Source organism: Coregonus lavaretus, assembly GCF_964263955.1.
Source record: "Coregonus lavaretus genome assembly, chromosome: 11".
Taxonomy (NCBI): Eukaryota; Metazoa; Chordata; class Actinopteri; order Salmoniformes; family Salmonidae; genus Coregonus; species Coregonus lavaretus.
The window spans coordinates 35330737-35354849 of NC_139998.1; the positions used below are offsets into that span (position 1 = coordinate 35330737).

Below are 24113 nucleotides of genomic sequence, written 5' to 3' on the forward strand. Positions count from 1 at the left end.
TCCACAGCTGTCAGTCACTGTTTCCTTGGCCAATAGCACAGCTGCAGCTGCTGGGGGATGTCATCAGGTTAGGCTGCCAGGGATTTAAACTGGGGGGGAGGTGTCATATTTGAATGCACAACATCAAAACCACAATGACATTGAAGTTCATTTAACAGGTTTTAATTATTTAGTGATTATGAAGAAAGTAAATCACAACTAACTATGCAGCTTTGGGCTGGAAAACACTTGATGGAATGACGGAGTAACATAACAGGCCCCCCGTGTAGCTCAGTTGGTAGAGCACGGCATTTGCAACGCCAGGGTTGTGGATTCGATTCCCACGGGGGGCCAGTATGAAAATGTATGCACTCACTAACTGTAAGTCGCTCTGGATAAGAGCGTCTGCTAAATGACTAAAATGTAAAATGTAAATGTAACTCATACAGCTGTGAAAGCAATGGGAGTATAAGTGTTGGAGACTGTGTGTGTGAATGTGTGTGTGTGTGTCTCTTTGTAGGTAAGATGCTCCCGTCCACGTTACCTTCGCTGTCGCTGCTTGACTCAGAGTCACTGCTGCCGGAGTAGGCTCCCAGGCCCGGCAGGATGCCCACACACACAGCGGCCGATGGCACGTGGAGGATGCCTGTCGTCTTTACTGTGGAGCCCTGCTCACCCACATCTCCGCCCGCCTCCTGCTCTGAGAGCACAACACACTGTCAGTCACACTTACTGATGTCAGTGAACACATAATGTGTGAGGCATAAGAGTTTGTGTTATTACTGCATTAAGTTCTGACGACATGAGCAGCTGTGATATGAGACGCTCTCAGCCCACCTGTCTGGCCCCCATTCCATGCTGCAGACTCCTCAACCTTCTGTTTCTTGCTATTGTCTGAGGACTGTGAAGAGCTGGAGGAGAGAGAAACGTAAGACGAGGCACAGAAACCTACAGATCAATTCACAGTTTTCCATACTGAAAGCCATAGCCAACTCCACCACTCCCCCATAATTGTGACATCCTCTAACAGTATATCCAGATGCATTGAAAACTGTGGCCTAGGTCTAAAAGGTATTATGGCCCTTGGCATCACCTGCGTCGCTTGACTGCCCCGGCCAACAGGTGGGCCTGGGAAAGGTGACTGGTCTTGACCTCGGCTGGTTTAGGTCCCGCCCTCCTCTCTGGCTCCTTCCGACTCTCACTGGATGCCAGCTTTTTCAGAGCACTGTGAGATCCTGGAGTTAAGGAGGAAATGGAGAACACACAGTGTGGATCCTAGATGTGATAATAAACTGCTGATAAGAGTGATGGGGACACCAGCTGACTCACAATGAATTCACATCTCACTTGACTCGAGCAGGAAATTGCCCACTGGGCTGGCACTGACTGTCAGAATGGAATTTCCAATAGGTTCGGGTGAGTGAGTACAGGAAAAGAAGTGGTACACACAGAGCTTTTGGGGTTCATCTAGCCACAGTCCAGGTGTGTCCTAATAAACCCAGCCTGTTCCTTTCACTTACTAGTCTATCTGTGGGCCTCAACCACTGCCCTGGAAAAGTGACACACTTTGGAGCTAAGAAAAACCTGTGACACTGGTGGGAAAACTATCTTAGGACAAATTACTATATTATGAAAGAGGGCTTGATGGAGGTTCTCAGCGATAAGCGCTTCAAACTGTCTCCCATCAGCGTACAAGCCAGCCCTCTGTAGGATTTGGTTGCCACGACAACGCATCCTCCATCTGCAGACAAACCTGATTGTCAGCGGAAATAGAGAGGTAACATGTATTTTCTTACTTACATGATAGCATAATGGTCTGATCATGCTCCCTGCATCATGATGTTACATGACAGCCTGATCGAGACAAATGAAGGCTATCAAGTCAGTGACGTTATAAGCTATGGCTGAATTTAGAATGAATCACCACAGGACCACAGCTCAGAGCAGTGCTGAGATATCTGTGACATGAGAGCGGCTTTGCATACATTAACACACATGCATATCAGTTAAGTGGACATGCAAAGCATACAGCACACTTTAGAACAGCTGCATTAAAATCACCACAAATCAAGAGAAAAGAGACCATACTTTTTTCTTAACAAAATGACATGCTACCAGTGTCCTTCCTGAAGAACAAACCTACAAAAATCAAGTTGCAAAGCCACTTCAACAAGGAACAGTGTCAACTGAGTGGCTAATCATCTCCTCGCTGTGAGGAGATCATGATCATATGCCAAATCAAGTTCTTACTAGTCACTACCTGTCTGCATGGTCTATGCATGCATCTTTAAACTGTAATCTTACCCACACTGTACATGGTTTGATCTAATGGTTTCTCATCATGTAGAATGTGGTTCTCTGTGTTTCAGTGTTTGAGGCTGTGCTGTATGTCATGTTTGAGAGCATTAGCACTAACAAGGTGGAAGAGCACCCATTCTGACCTGAAGCCTGTAGACTGACAGCTTCCTCCTGGCTATCAACTTAACTAAGGTGAGAGTGGGAGTAGGATAAACCTAAATCTACTGCCAGAGAGCAAAAAGCTCAACACCAAAAAACAGTGGCAGAGAAACACATAGAGTATGAGAGTAGCTGGCTCTCACACATACAGTGCATTCGGAAAGTATTCAGACCCCTTGACTTTTTCCACATTTTGTTACGTTACAGCCTTATTCTAAAATTGATTAAATAAATAAAAAATCAATCTACACACAATACCCCATAATGACAAAACAAAAACAGGTAGAGACATTTTTGCACATTTATAATTTTAAAACCCCCCAGAAATACCTTATTTACATAGGTATTCAGACCCTTTGCTATGACACAAAAAATAAGCTCAGGTGCATCCTGTTTCATTTACATTTTTTTACATTTTTAGTCATTTAGCAGACGCTCTTATCCAGAGCGACTTACAGTTAGTGAGTGATTACATTATTTTTTTTATTTTTTTCATACTGGCACCCCGTGGGAATCGAACCCACAACCCTGGCGTTGCAAACGCCATGCTCTACCAACTGAGCTACATCCCTGCCGGCCATTGCCTCCACTACCCTGGACGACGCTGGGCCAATTGTGCGCCGCCCCATGGGTCTCCCGGTCGCGGCCGGCTACGACAGAGCCTGGATTCGAACCAGGATATCTAGTGGCACAGCTAAGACCACTTAGACCACTGCGCCACTCGGGAGTTTCCACTGACCATCCTTAAGATGTTTCTACAACTTGATTGGAGTCCACCTGTGGTAAATTCAACTGATTGGACATGGTTTGGGAAGGCACACACCTGTCTACAGTCGTGGTCAAAAGTTTTGTGAATGACACAAATACTAATTTTCACAAAGTCTGCTGCCTCAGTTTTGATGATGGCAATTTGCATATACTCCAGAATGTCATGAAGAGTAATCAGATTAATTGCAATTAATTGCAAAGTCCCTCTTTGCCTTGAAAATAAACTTAATCCCCAAAAAACATTTCCACTGCATTTCAGCCCTGCAACAAAAGGACCAGCTGCCATCATGTCAGTGATTCTCTCGTTAACACAGATGAGAGTGTTGACGAGGACAAGGCTAGAGATCACTCTGTCATGCTGATTGAGTTAGAATAACAGACTGGAAGCTTTAAAAGGAGGGTGGTGCTTGAAATCATTGTTCTTCCTCTGTTAACCATGGTTACCTGCAAGGAAACACGTGCCGTCATCATTGCTTTGCACAAAAAGGGCTTCACAGGCAAGGAAATTGCTGCTAGTAAGATTGCACCTAAATCAACCATTTATCGGATCATCAAGAACTTCAAGGAGAGAGGTTCAATTGTTGTGAAGAAGGCATCAGGGCGCCCAAGAAAGTCCAGCAAGCGCCAGGACCATCTCCTAAAGTTGATTCAGCTGCGGGATCGGGGCACCACCAGTGCAGAGCTTGCTCAGGAATGGCAGCAGGCAGGTGTGAGTGCATCTGTACGCACAGTGAGGCGAAGAATTTTGGAGGATGGCCTGGTGTCAAGAAGGACAGCAAAGAAGCCACTTCTCTCCAGGAAAAACATCAGGGACAGGGATTGGACTGCTGAGGACTGGGGTAAAGTCATTTTCTCTGATGAATCCCCTTTCCGATTGTTTGGGGCATCTGGAAAACACCTTGTCCGGAGAAGACAAGGTGAGCGCTACCATCAGTCCTGTGTCATGCCAACAGTAAAGCATCCTGAGACCATTCATGTGTGGGGTTGCTTCTCAGCCAAGGGAGTGGGCTCACTCACAATTTTGCCTAAGAACACAGCCATGAATAAAGAATGGTACCAACACATCCTCCGAGAGCAACTTCTCCCAACCATCCAAGAACAGTTTGGCGACGACCAATGCCTTTTCCAGCATGATGGAGCACCTTGCCATTAGGCAAAAGTGATAACTAAGTGGCTCGGGGAACAAAACATCAACATTTTGGATCCATGGCCAGGAAACTCCCCAGACCTTAATCCCATTGAGAACTTGTGGTCGATCCTCAAGAGGCGGGTGGACAAACAAAAACCCACAAATTCTGACAAACTCCAAGCATTGATTATGCAAGAATGGGCTGCCATCAGTCAGGATGTGGCCCAGAAGTTAATTGACAGCATGCCAGGGCGGATTGCAGAGGTCTTGAAAAAGAAGGGTCAACACTGCAAATATTGACTCTTTGCATAAACTTAATGTAATTGTCAATAAAAGCCTTTGACACTTATGGAATGCTTGTAATTATACTTCAGTATACCATAGTAACATCTGACAAAAATATCTCATAACACTGAAGCAGCGAACTTTGTGAAGACCAATACTTGTGTCATTCTCAAAACGTTTGACCACAACAGTATACAGTGAGGGGAAAAAGTATTTGATCCCCTGCTGATTTTGTACGTTTGCCCACTGACAAACAAATGATCAGTATATAATTTTAATGGTAGGTTTATTTGAACAGTGAGAGACAGAATAACAACAACAAAATCCAGAAAAACGCATGTCAAAAATGTTATAAATTGATTTGCATTTTAATGAGGGAAATAAGTACTTGACCCCCTCTCAATCAGAAAGATTTCTGGCTCCCAGGTGTCTTTTATACAGGTAACGAGCTGAGATTAGGAGCACAACCTTAAAGGGAGTGCTCCTAATCTCAGCTTGTTACCTGTATAAAAGACACCTGTCCACAGAAGCAATCAATCATTCAGATTCCAAACTCTCCACCATGGCCAAGACCAACGAGCTCTCCAAGGATGTCAGGGACAAGATTGTAGACCTACACAAGGCTGGAATGGGCTACAAGACCATCGCCAAGCAGCTTGGTGAGAAGGTGACAACAGTTGGTGTGATTATTCGCAAATGGAAGAAACACAAAATAACTGTCAATCTCCCTAGGCCTGGGGCTCCATGCAAGTTCTCACCTCGTGGAGTTGCAATGATCATGTGAACGGTGAGAAATCAGCCCAGGACTACACGGGAGGATCTTGTCAATGATCTCAAGGCAGCTGGGACCATAGTCACCAAGAAAACAATTGGTAACACACTATGCCGTGAAGGACTGAAATCCTGCAGCACCCGCAAGGTCCCCCTGCTCAAGAAAGCACATATACAGGCCCGTCTGAAGTTTGCCAATGAACATCTGAATGATTCAGAGGAGAACTGGGTGAAGGTGTTGTGGTCAGATGAGACCAAAATCAAGATCTTTGGCATCAACTCAACTCGCATTGTTTGGAGGAGGAGGAATGCTGCCTATAACCCCAAGAACACCATCCCCACCGTCAAACATGGAGGTGGAAACTTTATGCTTTGGGGGTGTTTTTCTGCTAAGGGGACAGGACAACTTCACCGCATCAAAGGGACGATGGACGGGGCCATGTACCATCAAATCTTGGGTGAGAACCTCCTTCCCTCAGCCAGGGCATTGAAAATGGGTCGTGGATGGGTATTCCAGCATGACAATGACCCAAAAACACACGGCCAAGGCAACAAAGGAGTGGCTCAAGAAGAAGCACATTAAGGTCCTGGAGTGGCCTAGCCAGTCCCATAGAAAATCTGTGGAGGGAGCTGAAGGTTCGAGTTGCCAAACGTCAGCCTCGAAACCTTAATGACTTGGAGAAGATCTGCAAAGAGGAGTGGGACAAAATCCCTCCTGAGATGTGTGCAAACCTGGTGGCCAGCTACAAGAAACGTCTGACCTCTGTGATTGCCAACAAGGGTTTTGCCACCAAGTACTACGTCATGTTTTGCAGAGGGGTCAAATACTTATTTCCCTCATTAAAATGCAAATCAATTTATAACATTTTTGACGTGTTTTTCTGGATTTTTTGGTTGTTATTCTGTCTCTCACTGTTCAAATAAACCTACCATTAAAATTATAGACTGATCATGTCTTTGTCAGTGGGCAAATGTACAAAATCAGCAGGGGATCAAATACTTTTTTCCCTCACTGTATAAAGGTCCCACAGTTGACAGTGCATGTCAGAACAAAAACCAAGCCACGAAGTGGAAGAAATTGTCTGTAGAGCCCCGAGACAGGATTGTGTCGAGGCACAGTTCTGGGGAAGGGTACCAAAAAATGTCTGCAGCATTGAAGGTCCCCAAGAACACAGTGGCCTCCATCATTCTTATATGAAATAAATTTGGAACCACCAAGACTCTTCCTAGAGCTGGCCTGCCGGCCAAACTGAGCAATCGGGTGAGAAGGGCCTTGGTCAGGGAGGTGACCAAGAACCCGAAGGTCAATCTGACAGAGCTCTAGAGTTCCTCTGTGGAGATAGGAGAAACTTCCAGAAGGACAAAATCTCTGCAGCACTCCACCAATCAGGCCTTCATGGTAGAGTGGCAGGACGGAAGCCACTCCTCAGTAAAAGGCACGACAGCCCGCTAGGAGTTTGCCAAACGGCACCTAAAGACTCTCAGACCATGAGAAACAAGATTTTCTGGTCTAATGAAACCAAGACTGAACTCTTTGGCCTGAATGTCAAGCGTCAGGTCTGGAAGAAACTTGACACCAATCCCTATGGTGAAGCATGGTGGTGGCAGCATCATGCTGTGGGGATGTTTTTCAGCGGCAGGGACTGGGAGACTAGTCAGGATCGAGGGAAAGATGAACGAAGCAAAGTGAAAACCTGCTCCAGAGTGCTCAGGACCTCAGACTGGGGCGTAGGTTAATCTTCCAACAGGACAACTACCCTAAGCACACAGCCAAGACAACACAGGAGTGGCTTCGGGACAAGTCTCTGAATGTCCTTGAATGGCCCAGCCAGAGCCCGGACTTGAACCCGATCGAACATCTATGGAAAGACCTGAAAATAGCTGTGCAGCGACGCTCCCCATCCAACCTGACAGAGCTTGATAGTACCCGCAAAACACCAGTCTCAACATCAACAGTGAAGAGGTGACTCCGGGATGCTGACCTTCTAATCTTTTATTTTTATTGGCCAGTCTGAGATATGGCTTTTCTTTGCAACTGCCTAGAAGGTCAGCATCCCGGAGTCGCCTCTTCACTGTTGACGTTGAGACTGGTGTTTTGCGGGTACTATTTAATGAAGCTGACAGTTGAGGACCTGTGAGGCGTCTGTTTCTCAAACTAGACACTAATGTATTTGTCCTCTTGCTCAGTTGTGCACCGGGGCCTCCCACTCCTCTTTCTATTCTGGTTAGAGCCAGTTTGCGCTGTTCTGTGAAGGGAGTAGTACACAGCGTTGTACGAGATCTTCAGTTTCTTGGCAATTTCTCACATGGAATAGCCTTCATTTCTCAGAACAAGAATAGACTGACGAGTTTCAGAAGAAAGTTCTTTGAGTCCTATAGTGTGACTTCGTCGGGAGAGGTTGTGTTTTTCTCTAGCAGGAGGTAAGCTTGGCTTCTCATATGGTGTTGAGTAAAGCTTAAACCATGTATTTAGATCGTAGGTAGGTAGTTTATTTAGGTAGTTATTGTAGGTTTCCGTAGGCAATTATTGTAGGTAAGTTGTTTACGTATTGTTTAAGTATTGTTACGGCGGAGCCCGGCGAAGCACGAGGCTAGCTAGCTAGCGGGTAGCTACTGGTAACGTTTATTGGTTATTATCTGTTTAGTGCAATGGTGGAGAGTGGTTTCCAATGTTAATGTGCTAGCTAATGTGCTAGCTAGCTAGCCAACGTTAATTTTTTTTTTTTGCTGCGTTATGAAAGGAACTTGACACGGACATGAATGATCTGTTTTGTGTGTTAACACACTCTTGGTATGCTAGCTAGCTAGCGGGTAGCTACTGGTAACGTTTATTGGTAATTATCTGTTTAGTGCAACGGTGGAGAGTTGTTTCCAATGTTAATGTGCTAGCTAACCAACGCTTAATTTTTTGCTGCGTTACGAAAGAAACTAGACACGGACATGAATTATCTGTTTAGTGTGTTAACACACTCTTGGTGGTTTGTTGTAACCAAGTATTGGTGCTAAACTGTGTGTTATTGGATGCTAGCATGCTAGTTAGCTATGGCGTCATAGCTAGGCATCGTGGGCTGTTGTGGTTAGTTACTGTGGGTTGGCATTGTTGTTCGGCGGTGCCGGGGGTAGCACGAAGCTAGCTAGCTAGCCGTTCTTCAAACAAGGTCAACACAGTGGCCATTGCTAGCTAGCCAACAGACACGGACACGAATTATCTGCTTAGTGTGTTAACACACTATTGGTGGTTTGTTGTGACCAAGTGTTGGCGCTAAACTGTGTGTTTTTGGATGCAAGTGTTGGTGCTAAACTGTGTGTTTTTGGATGCTAGCATGCTAGTTAGCTATGGTGTCATAGTTAGCTAGCTGAATAAAGTGGGTTGAGTCTATTCCTTTAAACATTGAACCGCTGTGGTTCACAACAATTCTGATTTCTAAAGGTGGAAGTTGGTAGAGTTTTTGTTCGGGTGGTTCAGTGAAACAATTATAGTTGTTAGAAGTAGAAGTTTTTGGTGAGGGAGGCCCTGCTCTCTACTGTCCCAGATGTTTAGTTCATTTCATTCCGATCTCCTCTGCATTATTGTAGCCATTTGCTACAGCCTGTCAACTATGCCTCTGCCTATCCCTGTTCTCTCCTCTCTGCACAGGCTACACAAACGCCCCACACCGCGTGGCTGCTGCCTCTCTAACCTGGTGGTCCCTGCACGCACCCCACACCTGGAGTTCCAGGTCTCAGGCAGCCTCTGGAACTGCCGTTCTGCTGCCAACAAAGCTGACTTCATCCCAGCCTATGCTAATCTCCAGTCCCTCGACTTCCTGGCGCTGACGGAAACATGGATTACCACTGAAAACACTGCTACTCCTACTGCTCTCTCCTCGTCTGACCATGTGTTCTCGCATACCCCGAGAGCATCTGGTCAGAGGGGTGGTGGCACAGGAATCCTCATCTCTCCCAAGTGGACATTCTAAATTTTTCCCCTAACCCATCTGTCTATCTCCTCATTTGAATTCCATGCTGTCACAGTCACTAGCCCATTTAAGCTTAATATCCTTGTCATCTATCGCCCTCCAGGTTCCCTTGGAGAGTTCATCAATGAGCTTGACGCCTTGATAAGTTCCTTTCCTGAGGATGGCTCACCCCTCACAGTTTTGGGGGATTTCAACCTCCCTATGTCCACATTTGACTCATTTCTCTCTGCCTCCTTCTTTCCACTTCTCTCCTCTTTTGACCTCACCCTCTCACCGTCCCCCCCTACTCACAAGGCAGGCAATACGCTTGACCTCATCTTTACTAGATGCTGCTCTTCTACTAATCTCACTGCAACTCCCCTCCATGTCTCCGACCACTACTTTGTTTCCTTTTCTCTCTCGCTCTCCTCCCACACTACTCACTCTGCCCCTACACAGATGGTAATGCGCCGCCGCAACCTTCGCTCTCTCTCTCCCACTACTCTCTCCTCTTCCATCCTATCATCTCTTCCCTCTGCTCAATCCTTCTCCCTCCAATCTCCTGATTCTGCCTCCTCCACCCTCCTCTCCTCCCTTTCTGCATCCTTTGACTCTCTGTGTCCCCTATCCTCCCGGCCGGCTCGGTCCTCCCCTCCAGCTCCGTGGCTTGATGACTCATTGCGAGCTCACAGAACAGAGCTCCGGGCAGCGGAGCGGAAATGGAAGAAAACTAAACTCCCTGCCGACCTGGCATCTTTTCACTCCCTCCTCTCTACATTTTCTTCATCTGTTTCTGCTGCTAAGGCCACTTTCTACCACTCTAAATTCCAAGCATCTGCCTCTAACCCTAGGAAGCTCTTTGCCACATTTTCCTCCCTCCTGAATCCTCCCCCCCCCGCCCCCCCCTCCTCTCTCTCTGTGGATGACTTCGTCAACCACTTTGAAAAGAAGGTTGACGACATTCGATCCTCGTTTGTTAAGTCTAATGACACTGCTGGTCCTACTCACACTGCCCTACCCTATGCTTTGACTTCTTTCTCCCCTCTCTCTCCAGATAAAATCCTGCGACTTGTGACTGCAGGCCGCCCAACAACCTGCCCGCTTGACCCCATCCCCTCCTCTCTTCTCCAGACCATCTCCGGTGACCTTCTCCCCTACCTCACCTCGCTGATCAACTCATCCTTGACCGCTGGCCATGTCCCTTCCGTCTTCAAGAGAGCGAGAGTTGCTCCCCTTCTCAAGAAACCAACACTCGATCCCACTGATGTCAACAACTACAGACCAGTATCCCTTCTTTCTTTTCTTTCCAAAACTATTGAGCGTGCCGTCTTTAGCCAACTCTCTTGCTATCTCTCTCAGAATGACCTTCTTGATCCAAACCAGTCAGGTTTCAGGACTGGTCATTCAACTGAGACTGCTCTTCTCTGTGTCACGGAGGCTCTCCGCACTGCTAAGGCTAACTCTCTCTCCTCTGCTCTTGTCCTTCTAGACCTGTCTGCTGCCTTTGATACTGTGAACCATCAGATCCTCCTCTCCACCCTCTCCGAGCTGGGCATCTCCGGCGCGGCTCACTCCTGGATTGCGTCCTACCTGACCGGTCGCTCCTACCAAGTGGCGTGGCGAGAAGCTGTCTCCGCACCACGTGCTCTCACCACTGGTGTCCCCCAGGGCTCAGTTCTAGGCCCTCTCCTTTTCTCCCTATACACCAAGTCACTTGGCTCTGTCATATCCTCACATGGCCTCTCCTATCATTGCTACGCTGACGATACACAACTAATCTTCTCCTTTCCCCCTTCTGATAACCAGGTGGCGAATCGCATCTCTGCATGTCTGGCAGACATATCAGTATGGATGACGGATCACCACCTCAAGCTGAACCCTGGCAAGACGGAGCTGCTCTTCCTCCCGGGGAAGGACTGCCCGTTCCATGATCTCGCCATCACGGTTGACAACTCCGCTGTGTCCTCCTCCCAGAGTGCGAAGAGCCTAGGCGTGACCCTGGACAACACCCTGTCGTTCTCCGCCAACATCAAGGCGGTGACCCGCTCCTGCAGGTTCATGCTCTACAACATTCGGAGAGTACGACCCTGACTTACACAGGAAGCGGCACAGGTCCTAATCCAGGCACTTGTCATCTCCCGTCTGGACTACTGCAACTCGCTGTTGGCTGGCCTCCCTGCCTGTGCCATTAAACCCCTACAACTCATCCAGAATGCCGCAGCCCGTCTGGTGTTCAACCTTCCCAAGTTCTCTCACGTCACCCCCCTCCTCCGCACACTCCACTGGCTTCCAGTTGAAGCTCGCATCCGCTACAAGACTATGGTGCTTGCCTATGGAGCTGTGAGGGGAACGGCACCTCCGTACCTTCAGGCTCTGATCAGTCCCTACACCCAAACGAGGGCATTGCGTTCATCCACCTCTGGCCTGCTGGCTCCCCTTCCTCTGCGGAAGCATAGTTCCTGCTCAGCCCAGTCAAAACTGTTTGCTGCTCTGGCACCCCAATGGTGGAACAAGCTCCCTCACGACGCCAGGACAGCGGAGTCACTCACCACCTTCCGGAGACATTTGAAACCCCACCTCTTTAAGGAATACCTGGGATAGGATAAAGTAATCCTTCTACCCCCCCCCCCCAAAAATTGTAAAGTGGTTATCCCACTGGCTATAGGGTGAACGCACCAATTGGTGAGTCGCTCTGGATTAGAGCGTCTGCTAAATGACGTAAATGTGCCCTTGAGCAAGGCACTTAACCCTAATTGCTCCTGTAAGTCGCTCTGGATAAGAGCGTCTGCTAAATGACTAAAATGTAAATGTAAATGTAAAATGTTTCTGGCCATTTTGAGCCTGTAATCCAACCCACAATTGCTGATGCTCCAGATACTCAACTAGTCTCAAGAAGGCCAGTTTATTGCTTCTTTAATCAGCACAACAGTTTTCAGCTGTGCTAACATAATTGCAAAATGATTTTCTAATGTTCAATTAGCCTTTTAAAATGATAAACTTGGATTAGCAAACACAACGTGCCATTGGAACACAGGACTGATGGTTGCTGATAATGGGCCTCTGTATGCCTATGTAGATGTTCCATTAAAAATCAGCCATTTCCAGCTACAATAGCCATTTACAACATTAACAATGTCTACACTGTATTTCTGATCAATTTGATGTTATTTTAAATGGACAAAAAAATTGCTTTTCTTTCAAAAACAAGGGCATTTCTAAGTGACCCCAAACTTTTGAACGGTAGTGTAAATGTCATATTTCAAAAACCTGTTTTTGCTTCATCATTATGGGGTATTGTGTGTAGATTGATGAGGGGGGAAAAAACAATTCAATCAATTTTAGAATAAGGCTGTAACGTAACAAAATGTGGAAAAAGTCAAGGGTTCTGAATAATTTCTGAATCCATTATTTGTGTGACTCATGGTCAATCCGACATCTGCATTGGCCTTGCAGCATTTACGGTGATACGGCCTCTGCAGAAGTCAGGGCATTCATACTTCTTGCACTTCACGGAGCAGCGCAGAGCTGTTGTGAAGGAAGTTGTCAAGGAAGTGAGTTTGTGTTTATGCAGGACCTTCCGCCCACACCTACATTCAACCAATCATGTCAATGCGGAGCTATACGGTGGCCTCCACATTGTTACAAATGCGGTACGGAGCTTGATTTGGCCCCTGCATGCCTCTAGAGGCTCCGCCACTTTGCATCACACCCTTCATACGAAGCCTCCGACTACATTTTCGGATCAAGCATAGATTGGCTTTTAATGTTGCCCTATTGACAGAATTTTTCCAACAATAAAATGACATGAAAATGGATACACTGTGTTTTTGCTGCGTGTGTGATTACAGTGATGGAGTGAGTATACAGCTGAAACTTAAAGGATATTCTGTACTCTTTTAGTTCATGCATCTCCTCATCTCTGCGTTGTTTCTCCACCAGGCTCTGTTGCCTGGAGACCTCATCCAAGAAGTGAGACTCATCCTCATCCAGGCCTTTCACCATGTTCTCTGTGGTGAAAAGACACATTTCTATGGAAAAAATATCTAAGCACTGTAGTACCAATACAACAATACTCTCTGATCATTTCAACTTAAGGCCAAGGGAGTTGGAGAAGGGTTATTTCATATGAAAATACAAAACAACACCTTTTCTATTTTCTGTACAGCTTTACAAGACACATATGGCCACAAGGGTAACTACTAATAGTAGGCTGGTCACCAGGGAAACTGAAAAGCAGGGAAGCTGCTATGCCAGGAAGCAGGCTCGAGTCATTCCCAAGACTAGATAATATTCTCCTCCTGCTCCTCTTCTGATGTATTACATAGTTCCATCTGTTCACATAAACAGGTTCATAATATAAAAATGTGCACATATACACACACCCAGAGCAACAAATACTTTGTCCTCAACAGGTCCAGACTCTGACCAGTGAAGCTGGTTGAGAGAATGCCAAGAGTGTGCAAAGCTGTCATCAAGGCAAAGGGTGGCTATTTGAAGAATCTCAAATATATTTTGATTTGTTTAACACTTTTTTGGTTACTACATGAGTCCATATGTGTTATTTCATAGTTTTGATGTCTTTAATATTATTCTACAATGTAAAAAAAATTTAAAATAAAGAAAAACCCTTGAACGGTCCCCTGTAGCTCAGTTGGTAGAGCATGGCGCTTGCAACGCCAGGGTTGTGGGTTCGTTTCCCACGGGGGGCCAGTATGAAAATGTATGCACTCACTAACTGTAAGTCGCTCTGGATAAGAGCGTCTGCTAAATGACTAAAATGTAAATGTAATGAGTAGGTGTGTCCAAACTTTTCACTGGTAGTGTACATATATATATATATATATATTTCTGCAGAGACACGCTTTTAAGGGGATAGTGCGAGATTTTGGCAAATAAGCCCCTTTTCTACTTACCCAGTCAGATGAACTCATGGATACCATTTTTATTTATCTGCGTGCAGTTTGAGGGAAGTTGCTAACTAACGCTAGTTAGAAATGGCTTGCGAAACTACCTTCAACTTCCTTCAAACTGCACGGTATCACGGATACCATAAAAATGGTATCCATGAGTTCATCTGACTCTGGGTAAGTAGAAAAGGGGCTTATTTGCCAAAATCTCGCACTATCCCCTTAAAAGCGTGTCTCTGCAGAAATAAATAAATATATATATATACAGTGAGGGAAAAAAGTATTTGATCCCCTGCTGATTTTGTACGTTTGCCCACTGACAAAGAAATTATCAGTCTATAATTTTAATGGTAGGTTTATTTGAACAGTGAGAGACAGAATAACAACAAAAAAATCCAGAAAAACGCATGTCAAATATGTTATAAATTGATTTGCATTTTATTGAGGGAAATAAGTACTTGACCCCCCCTCAATCAGAAAGATTTCTGGCTCCCAGGTGTCTTTTATACAGGTAACGAGCTGAGATTAGGAGCACACTCTTAAAGGGAGTGCTCCTAATCTCAGCTTGTTACCTGTATAAAAGACACCTGTCCACAGAAGCAATCAATCAATCAGATTCCAAACTCTCCACCATGGCCAAGACCAAAGAGCTCTCCAAGGATGTCAGGGACAAGATTGTAGACCTACACAAGGCTGGAATGGGCTACAAGACCATCGCCAAGCAGCTTGGTGAGAAGGTGACAACAGTTGGTGCGATTATTCGCAAATGGAAGAAACACAAAAGAACTGTCAATCTCCCTCGGCCTGGGGCTCCATGCAAGATCTCACCTCGTGGAGTTGCAATGATCATGAGAACGGTGAGGAATCAGCCCAGAACTACACGGGAGGATCTTGTCAATGATCTCAAGGCAGCTGGGACCATAGTCACCAAGAAAACAATTGGTAACACACTACGCCGTGAAGGACTGAAATCCTGCAGCGCCCGCAAGGTCCCCCTGCTCAAAAAAGCACATATACATGCCCGTCTGAAGTTTGCCAATGAACATCTGAATGATTCAGAGGAGAACTGGGTGAAAGTGTTGTGGTCAGATGAGACCAAAATCGAGCTCTTTGGCATCAACTCAACTTGCCGTGTTCGGAGGAGGAGGAATGCTGCCTATGACCCCAAGAATACCATCCCCACCGTCAAACATGAAGGTGGAAACATTATGCTTTGGGGGTGTTTTTCTGCTAAGGGGACAGGACAACTTCACCGCATCAAAGGGACGATGGACGGGGCCATGTACCGTCAAATCTTGGGTGAGAACCTCCTTCCCTCAGCCAAGGCATTGAAAATGGGTCGTGGATGGGTATTCCAGCATGACAATGACCCAAAACACACAGCCAAGGCAACAAAGGAGTGGCTCAAGGAGAAGCACATTAAGGTCCTGGAGTGGCCTAGCCAGTCTCCAGACCTTAATCCCATAGAAAATCTGTGGAGGGAGCTGAAGGTTTGAGTTGCTAAACGTCAGCCTCGAAACCTTAATGACTTGGAGAAGATCTGCAAAGAGGAGTGGGACAAAATCCCTCCTGAGATGTATGCAAACCTGGTGACCAACTACAAGAAACGTCTGACCTCTGTGATTGCCAACAAGGTTTTGCCACCAAGTACTAAGTCATGTTTTGCAGAGGGGTCAAATACTTATTTCCCTCATTAAAATGCAAATAAATTCATAACATTTTTTTCATGCATTTTTCTGGATTTTTTGGTTGTTATTCTGTTTCTCACTGTTCAAATAAACCTACCATTAAAATTATAGACTGTCTTTGTCAGTGGGCAAACGTACAAAATCAGCAGGGGATCAAATACTTTTTTCCCTCACTATATATATATATATATATATATATATATATATATATATATATATATATATATTTCTGCAGAGACACGCTTTTAAGGGGATATTGCGAGATTTTGGCAAATAAGCCCCTTTTCTACTTATATATATATATACACACACACACACTACCAGTCAAAGGTTTGGACACACCTACTCAAAATCTTGCACTAACCCTTTAAGATCAGAGTGACAAGTTGCAATATATTTGTAGAAAACAGAGTGAGCAGTGGCGCGAATGAGATTTGCATTTTGGAGTAGAATTTCCTTTTAAAAAGTCACCAGAAGTGACCATCTCACAGTCGTTCTACCAAAAACATAACCCCCCCCCCCGCTGAAAGTAATCATAGGGGAAACGCTGATCTGACTATCCATTCCATATATGCGAGAAATATGACAATTTAATCTGAGACAGCCAATGTGACGTCCCAGAATGTGGTAGGAAGGAAAGTGGAGAGGGACAAAGAAATGAGAGGAACCCTTACTGAATTTAAACTGCTCATCGTACTCCTCCTGCTTCTTGTCCTTCTGCTCCTGTAGCCGCTCAAAGAGTGAACGCCCATCATACTCTTCCTCAGGAGCCTCTGTGTCAGGGAGACAGCACAAACACACAGAAACCAGAGACATGCAGATGTTTAGAGAAGACAAGTGTACAGGCATGATGTAAAATATTGCTTGTGTCTGTGTGCATTTTTTGAGGAAGAGAGGAGTTATTGTGGCAGATGTCTTACCCTCTGGGTCCTCTGGCTTCCTAACTTTTTCCCATTCCTCCTGTCTTTGCTTCCTCTTCTCCTCAATCTCAGTCTCTGACACAAATTTCCGACTGAGGTCTACGCCCCCGGCCGCTGCCATCTCCCTCCTTGAAAATAAAAGGTACATGCACAAATCTGATCTTAAACAGCAGCATGTAGCATCCACAATAGACTAACTGAAAAACATGTTAAGAATACTATACTATTAAAGAGTTAACGTTGATCAAAGTGATGATTTTTTGGATCCATCAAAATAGAGGTATACAGTGGAGATTGAGAACTTACTTTATTTGTCTCAACTCAATCAAGTAGACCACATACACCAAGTCAAGAAATCATCTGTTGAATAGAAAATAACAGAGTAATGTGTTGAAAAATGCAGTAAAACGTATGAATGCAAAGGAAAAAGGGAGAAATGTAGGAAGTCAGATTAACAATTAGAGTATAAGAGTCTTAAAATAGATACACACAACACTACATGGTTGGTTAGAGTATAAACTTCGTAAAATATAAAGTAAAAACATTGCAGCCTGTTGACAATCTATGAGGCTATGCCTCCCTCTAGTGGTCGATTCAAGAAATGTGTTTGTAGCTAGTGTAGATAGCTAGCTGTCATATTATATTTTAGCTAGCTTCTACCAATCATACATCATCAAACAAATGACTGAAGTATGGGTTGTCTTTATTATGGTTGATACTCTTATTCTATTTGTGTAACTTGCGTTTCCAGAGAAGTATCTGGGTATAACATTACCTACTAAACAAGTCGTTCCTGCGGGTACTTGGCCTATCCGCACAGGGGGTACTTGAGAATACTCATGAGACCATAGGTTTACTGGTAAAATGCACGAGGGGGGTACCTCACTCTGGGGTACTCCGGGCAGAGCAAAACTAAATTGATGGTAGAGTAACCGAAACTGGTTGGGAACCACTGTACAAAAGTACTAACCGTTAGGCCTAAATTGATACCTAATGGCTAGGTTATCTATATCCTATCCTAACTGGTCACTCATAGTTTACGGGTTGAAATCAAGATTATGGATTAGCTAAACAATTGGAAATGACACACGAATAGAAATTAAACGTTAACGTTAGCTAACGCAGCAATCTAGCTAAAATGTGGGGGGGGGGGGGGGGGGGGAAACATTGTGTAGCTACAGAGAGCTTTCTAGTAGCCAACACCAAACATACTAGCTACAGTTTAAAAACTCTGTGACAACACTGTTAGCTAAACTAGCCAGCACGCAGCTCGGTGATAAAGCTTGGCAATACCAAACAAAAACATAAGAGGTTCGAAAATGATTGCAATAGTTCACAACTTAACCAATGATGGTACATTGTGTAAAAAAAATATTTTAAACGTAATAGTTAGCACAAAAACAACAACATAGCTAGCTAGCTGGTTATGTAAATTTTACCTAATCCACGGAGCCTCGTGTCACAGTAAATATGCTCCGCGCATACTATATTTTGTGAAGAACCAACGGCGATAGTTTCAATCGAGGTTCAATGGTCTGAATAATTGTAGCAATCTATGATAATAAATAGTTATATAGCGTCCACTGTGTAATCAAAATTGTGTGGAAGATTATTTTTGTATCTCCAGTAACCGAACCATAATTTTAACTGCAGTATAATTGTATACATTTTCAGAGTAAAATAACTACCGGTATGCTGATAATACATCTGAAGGCTGTTGTTGAATACACGCACATACTTTATTTTAATTTAGGCTACCTGTAAAACAATCTCGTTTGCACATACATATTACACATCCTAAATTATAAGACTATAATTTACTGGTTGTAGAAGAATGCTGGATATTCATGTGTTGAATGTTGAGAAAACTTCCATTGGCATTGACATCACCACCACCCATTCAGTCGAAGAGCTCCTGCCCTGATGACAGCTGATCAGATGGGGGGGGTAGCTGACGCTACGGAACTAGGCTAGTTATCAGTACAGCCGTACACGAAATTAAACAAATGGGTTTGATGGCGTTATACCCGATTGAATCAATAAAGAGCAGATTAAATGTGAATGTTAACTAGCTAACTAGTTTGCCAGTTCGCGTTAGCAAGCTCCCCTTTTTGTTTAGTTAGCTACCTAGCTAGCTTGGCTAACAGGTAGATAGCTAGTTTAACGTAAAAGCTTTTTTCGTAAAGCTTTTCAGAGGCATATTCATCCTGACAATTGTTGTCGTAACTAGTTAGCTAGCTAGCGGAAGACATCACCAGCTCCTTTGCAAGGTAAGTAGCTCGCGAGCTATTATTTTCACGCCCATATAGAACCAACAGGCATCTCAAGAGAGCTAATTTAGCTAGCCTAGCCACATTTCATGTTGTCATTTAACATGGGGGTGTGAGAAATGGCTAATGCTAGCTATTTAGTTAGCTAGTTATCTGACTAGCCATCAGCAGGTTAGCTTGCTAATTTGGTAACGTTAAACTAATTTTAGTTAGCTACAGTTAAATAGAACTTCGCTCAGAATATACAATAGCTTCAAGTGGGGTCAACAGTGTAATCACAGACAAAAGGGTTAGCTATATAACGTTACCAGTATCTTTGGTGTAACGTGAACGTTAGCTGCTAACCAGTTAAATAAAGGTTCAATAAAAAAAGACAGCTAACTCGCATTAGCAGTTTCCACATGACTGTTGTTACAGCCAGTCAATTTAGCCTTGGCATAAATTAGTAATAACAAGCTTATCTAACTAACGTTAGCTAGCCAGGTAAATTTGACTGAAATATAACAACTAAACTGTACCAAATAGCCATAGATAATGTTAGCTAACTAGTATATTCTGTAATGTTAATCAACAACACTAGCTAGCTACATATTTTCATTTTGCAGTGCATTTTGTTTATCTTGAACATGTCTTATTTTTATAAATGTTATTTTACACAGGTCAGAGTTTGGAAAGTGCAGGTGGACTTCCTGTATGATGATTATTGTTCACTGTAACACTGCTGATCTGTGCCACTCCTCCTAGTTGCCATCCATCTGCAGAGTAGCACCATGACTGACGTCCCCACCCGGATCATCATGAGACTCCTCCACGAGTGCTCCAAATGATATGATAGTAGCTTCCTGGATTGCATTCTGTGCCAGCAGGAGCCTTGCACAGGTTCTACTGCTCTCTTTGGAGCAGCTACATTCAGTACGGGTTTGGGAAAGCCTCGGGACAACCAGAACCATGGGAAACAGCTGTGTTTGTAGAGAAGACAGTGATGTGGAGGATGGATCGGCAAATCGCGGTCAGCTCAGGCGAGTTGATCACACCGCTGCTGATCCCCCGGAGGCACGAAGCAGTCGGCCCCGGGACCCTGTCAGACCGCCCCGCCGTGGCCGGGGACCCCATGAACCCCGCCGGAAGAAACAAAATGTGGACGGGCTGGTGCTGGACACACTTGCTGTGATCAGGACTCTAGTTGACAAGTAAGTGTTTGAAATGTAATTTCCAACCAAGCAAGTGGCCATGGCATGCATAATACACTTTGCTTCCCTTCACAAATGTAGTTGAACATTATGTATCAGGACTGTAGTACAGTTTGTTCAGATTATGCAAGCCCTTGTGTTGGCACTTCAGACATTAACATGGTCTCGAGATGTTGAGGGGTGTGTAAGCTCTCACTCGGGATAGGCCTAAGTCTTGGTGAAAGCTTGTTGGTCATTGAGGTGTTGTTATCCTCCAGACAGCCTCATCTGCTCCCTCAGAACCCTGTCAATAGTGTTTAGACTGACAGAACACCTCCCCTCAGAGCTAGAGAGTTCTTGGTCTGATTTACAATGTAATGAAGAAATTCGGCTTGGCCCCTAAGACCCTCACAAACTTCTACAGATGCACCATTGAGAGCATGCTGTTGGGCTGTATCACCGCCTTGTACGGTGTGGCGCAGTGGTCTAAGCCTCGGGACTTTGTGCCACTAGAGATCCTGGTTCGAATCCAGGCTCTGTCGTAGCCGGCCGAGACCGGGAGACCCATGGGGCGGCGCACAATTGGCCCAGCGTCGTCCAGGGTAGGGGAGGGAATGGCCGGCAGTTGGTAGAGCTAGCTCAGTTGGTAGAGCATGGCGTTTGCAACGCCAGGGTTGTGGGTTCGATTCCCACGGGGGGCCAGAATGAAAAAATAAAATAATAAAATAATGTATGCACTCACTAACTGTAAGTCGCTCTGGATAAGAGCGTCTGCTAAATTACGAAAATGTAAATGTACGGCAATTCCACCATCCAAATCCGCAGCCCAACGCATGACCCGGGGCACACTGCCTGGCCTCTAGGACATCTACAGTACCTGGTTTCACAGGCAGGCCAAAAAGATCATCAATGACCTCAGCCACCCGAACCATGGCCTGTTCACCCCGCTTCAATCCAGAAGGCGGAGACAGTACATGTGCATCAAAGCTGGGACCGAGGGACCGCTATCTCCAGGCTATCAGACTGTTAAATAGTCACCACTAGCCGGCCTACACCCTGCCCTGAACCTTAGTAATAACTGTTACTAGCTAGCTACCACCCGATACTCTGCCCTGCACCTAAGAGACTGCTGCCCTATGTACATAGTCATTGAACACTGGTCACTTTAATAACGTTTACATGCTGTTTTACCCACTTCATTCACAAAGACATAAACACAATGACTGGGCCTCCCACCCACTTGGGAGCCAGGCCCACCCACTGGGGAGCCAATCAGAATGAGTTTTTTCCTACAAAGGGGCTTTATTACAGACATAAATACTCCTGAGCACACCCACCCCTCAGACAATCCCGCAGGTGAAGAGGTGTGGAGGTCCTGGGCTGGCGTGTTTACATGTGGTCTGCAGTTGTGAGGCCGGTTGGTTGTACTGCCAAATTCTCTAAAAGGACGTTGGAGGCGGCTTATGATAGAGAAATTAACATTCAATTCTCTGGCAACAGCTCTGGTGGACATTACTGCAGTCAGCATGCCAATTGCACGCTCCCTCAAAACTTGAGACATCTGTGGCATTGTGTTGTGTGACAAAATTGCACATTTTAGTGGCCTTTTATTGTCCCCAGCACAAGGTGCATCTGTGTAATGATCATGCTTCTTGATATGCCACACCTGTCAGGTGGATGGATTATCTTGACAAAGGAGAAAATGCTCACTAAAATGGATGTAAACAAATTTGTGCACAACATTTGAAAGAAATAAGCTTTCTGTGCATATGGAAAATATCTGGGATCTTTTTTTTATTTTTTTTTTATTTCACCTTTATTTAACCAGGTAAGCCAGTTGAGAACAAGTTCTCATTTACAACTGCGACCTGGCCAAGATAAAGCAAAGCAGTGCGATAAAAACAACACAGAGTTACATATGGGGTAAAAAACATAAAGTCAAAAATACAACAGAAAATATATATACAGTGTGTGCAAATGTAGCAAGTTATGGAGGTAAGGCAATAAATAGGCTATAGTGCAAAATAATTACAATAGTATTAACACTGGAATGCTAGATGTGCAAGAGATTATGTGCAAATAGAGATACTGGGGTGCAAAAGAGCAAAATAAATAACAATATAGGGATGAGGTAGTTGGGTGGGCTAATTTCAGATGGGCTGTGTACAGGTGCAGTGATCGGTAAGGTGCTCTGACAACTGATGCTTAAAGTTAGTGAGGGAGATAAGAGTCTCCAGCTTCAGAGATTTTTGCAATTCGTTCCAGTCATTGGCAGCAGAGAACTGGAAGGAATGGCGGCCAAAGGAGGTGTTGGCTTTGGGAATGACCAGTGAGATATACCTGCTGGAGCGCAGACTACGGGTGGGTGCTGCTATGGTGACCAATGAGCTAAGATAAGGCGGGGATTTGCCTAGCAATGATTTATAGATGGCCTGGAGCCAGTGGGTTTGACGACGAACATGTAGTGAGGACCAGCCAACAAGAGCGTACAGGTCACAGTGGTGGGTAGCGTATGGGGCTTTGGAGACAAAACGGATGGCACTGTGATAGACTACATCCAATTTGCTGAGTTTTATTTTATTTTATTCCAATTTTATTTCAGCTCATGAAACACGGGACCAGCACTTTACATGTTGCGTTTATATTTTTGTTCAGTGTATATAATTTATATATACGTTCTAGTCAAGGCTTAATCTCTCGTGGACAGATTAAATTACGAGCAGCAGTAGTTCCTGGTTTGGGGTTTTCCTCATTGATTATTTGGATGAATCAGGATTGGGCGAAGGCAGTACTTAAACTGGTGCAGTAATTTTCAAGCTCATGTGCGGATGATAAACAGCTTCCACAAAAAATTATTCCCCACGATAAACACGGGTGAAATTAGCGGAAGAGAGGGGTTTGGCTTAGAGTTTCCGTTTGCAGGGAGGAGACGTCGCCTCCTTTCTTTGCACAAAAGTAATCACAATTGTTCATGCCATTCCCCCCCAGAAGGAAAAAAGGAAATTACAAAATGTCGCAATAATTTTACTTCTGGACAAACGAGATTAGTCAAGGCTCATCCTATATAACTACTGCTGTACACACCTTTCTATTCATATACTGTCCATACTGTCTATTCACACCATTATTTATATATATTTATTTTCCAGACTGATATTTCTTAATTTCTTTTTATTTTTGGTATTTGTGTGTATTGTTAGGTATTACTGCACTGTTGGAGCTAAAAACATAAGCATTGCACCTGTGATAACAGCCACAAAATATGTGTATGCAGCCAATAAGATTTGATTTGATGATGGAGTTGAAGACAGATTCTCCTCTGGGGTTATCCAGGATCAGTTCCCCAGGGATCAGTTTGACTGCTGTCAGTGGTCAGATTTACAGGCAGGGTGAGGGAGGCCGGTGGACCAGTCTCGCTCACAGACAAAACGACAACAGTCGCACGCCCATCCATCACACTGCTCCACTCTCTCTGCCTCCGACTTGTCATCTAAATTTCGTAACTGCTTAGAGCAAAATACTTACCAATGCTTGAACTTCATTGTCACAAGATTCTTTGTTCACCATCACATTTTGTTTTTTTTCAGTGACCAAGAGCCCCCCTACTCCATGATCACGCTGCATGAGATGGCAGAAACAGGTAAGACAGATGTACTTATGGTACTGTATATGAGCAATGATGATGTAATACATGGATTTCAGACTAGATTTCTCAAGAAAGATACTGCCATTTTCTTCAGTATGAGAACAGTAAGAGGAACTCTGTCCTCTGTTGCTTTATCTCCTCTGTGTTAAATGAAGTAATTAGTGAGTCCTCTTGTCAGCTGTAACC

The 24113-nt window shown here is 44.7% G+C and overlaps 1 protein-coding gene and 1 pseudogene across 3 annotated transcripts in view; one reads left to right on the forward strand and one right to left on the reverse strand.

Annotated features, from left to right (window-relative positions):
• On the reverse strand, positions 1-18744 carry LOC311136869 (PSME3-interacting protein-like; annotated as a pseudogene). The gene is made up of 9 exons (XR_014615455.1): positions 18664-18744; positions 17149-17202; positions 16843-16970; positions 16597-16695; positions 13193-13334; positions 1073-1204; positions 817-890; positions 524-679; positions 1-89 (listed from the first exon to the last, which is right to left on the reverse strand). The product of XR_014615455.1 is annotated as a PSME3-interacting protein-like (transcript).
• Positions 18745-24113, forward strand: part of LOC311136868 (RING finger and SPRY domain-containing protein 1-like) — a 14897-nt gene continuing 9528 nt past the window's right edge. Inside the window, exons 1-3 of one of the 2 annotated variants that reach the window (XM_084171176.1) lie at positions 18745-19112; positions 19857-20302; positions 23869-23921. In XM_084171176.1, the coding sequence (XP_084027302.1) occupies positions 19941-20302; positions 23869-23921 (415 nt within the window). In that variant the 5' untranslated portion in view covers positions 18745-19112; positions 19857-19940. Of the gene's footprint in view, positions 19113-19771; positions 20303-23868; positions 23922-24113 lie in introns of both variants that reach the window. The other variant, XM_084171177.1, reaches the window with a different exon arrangement.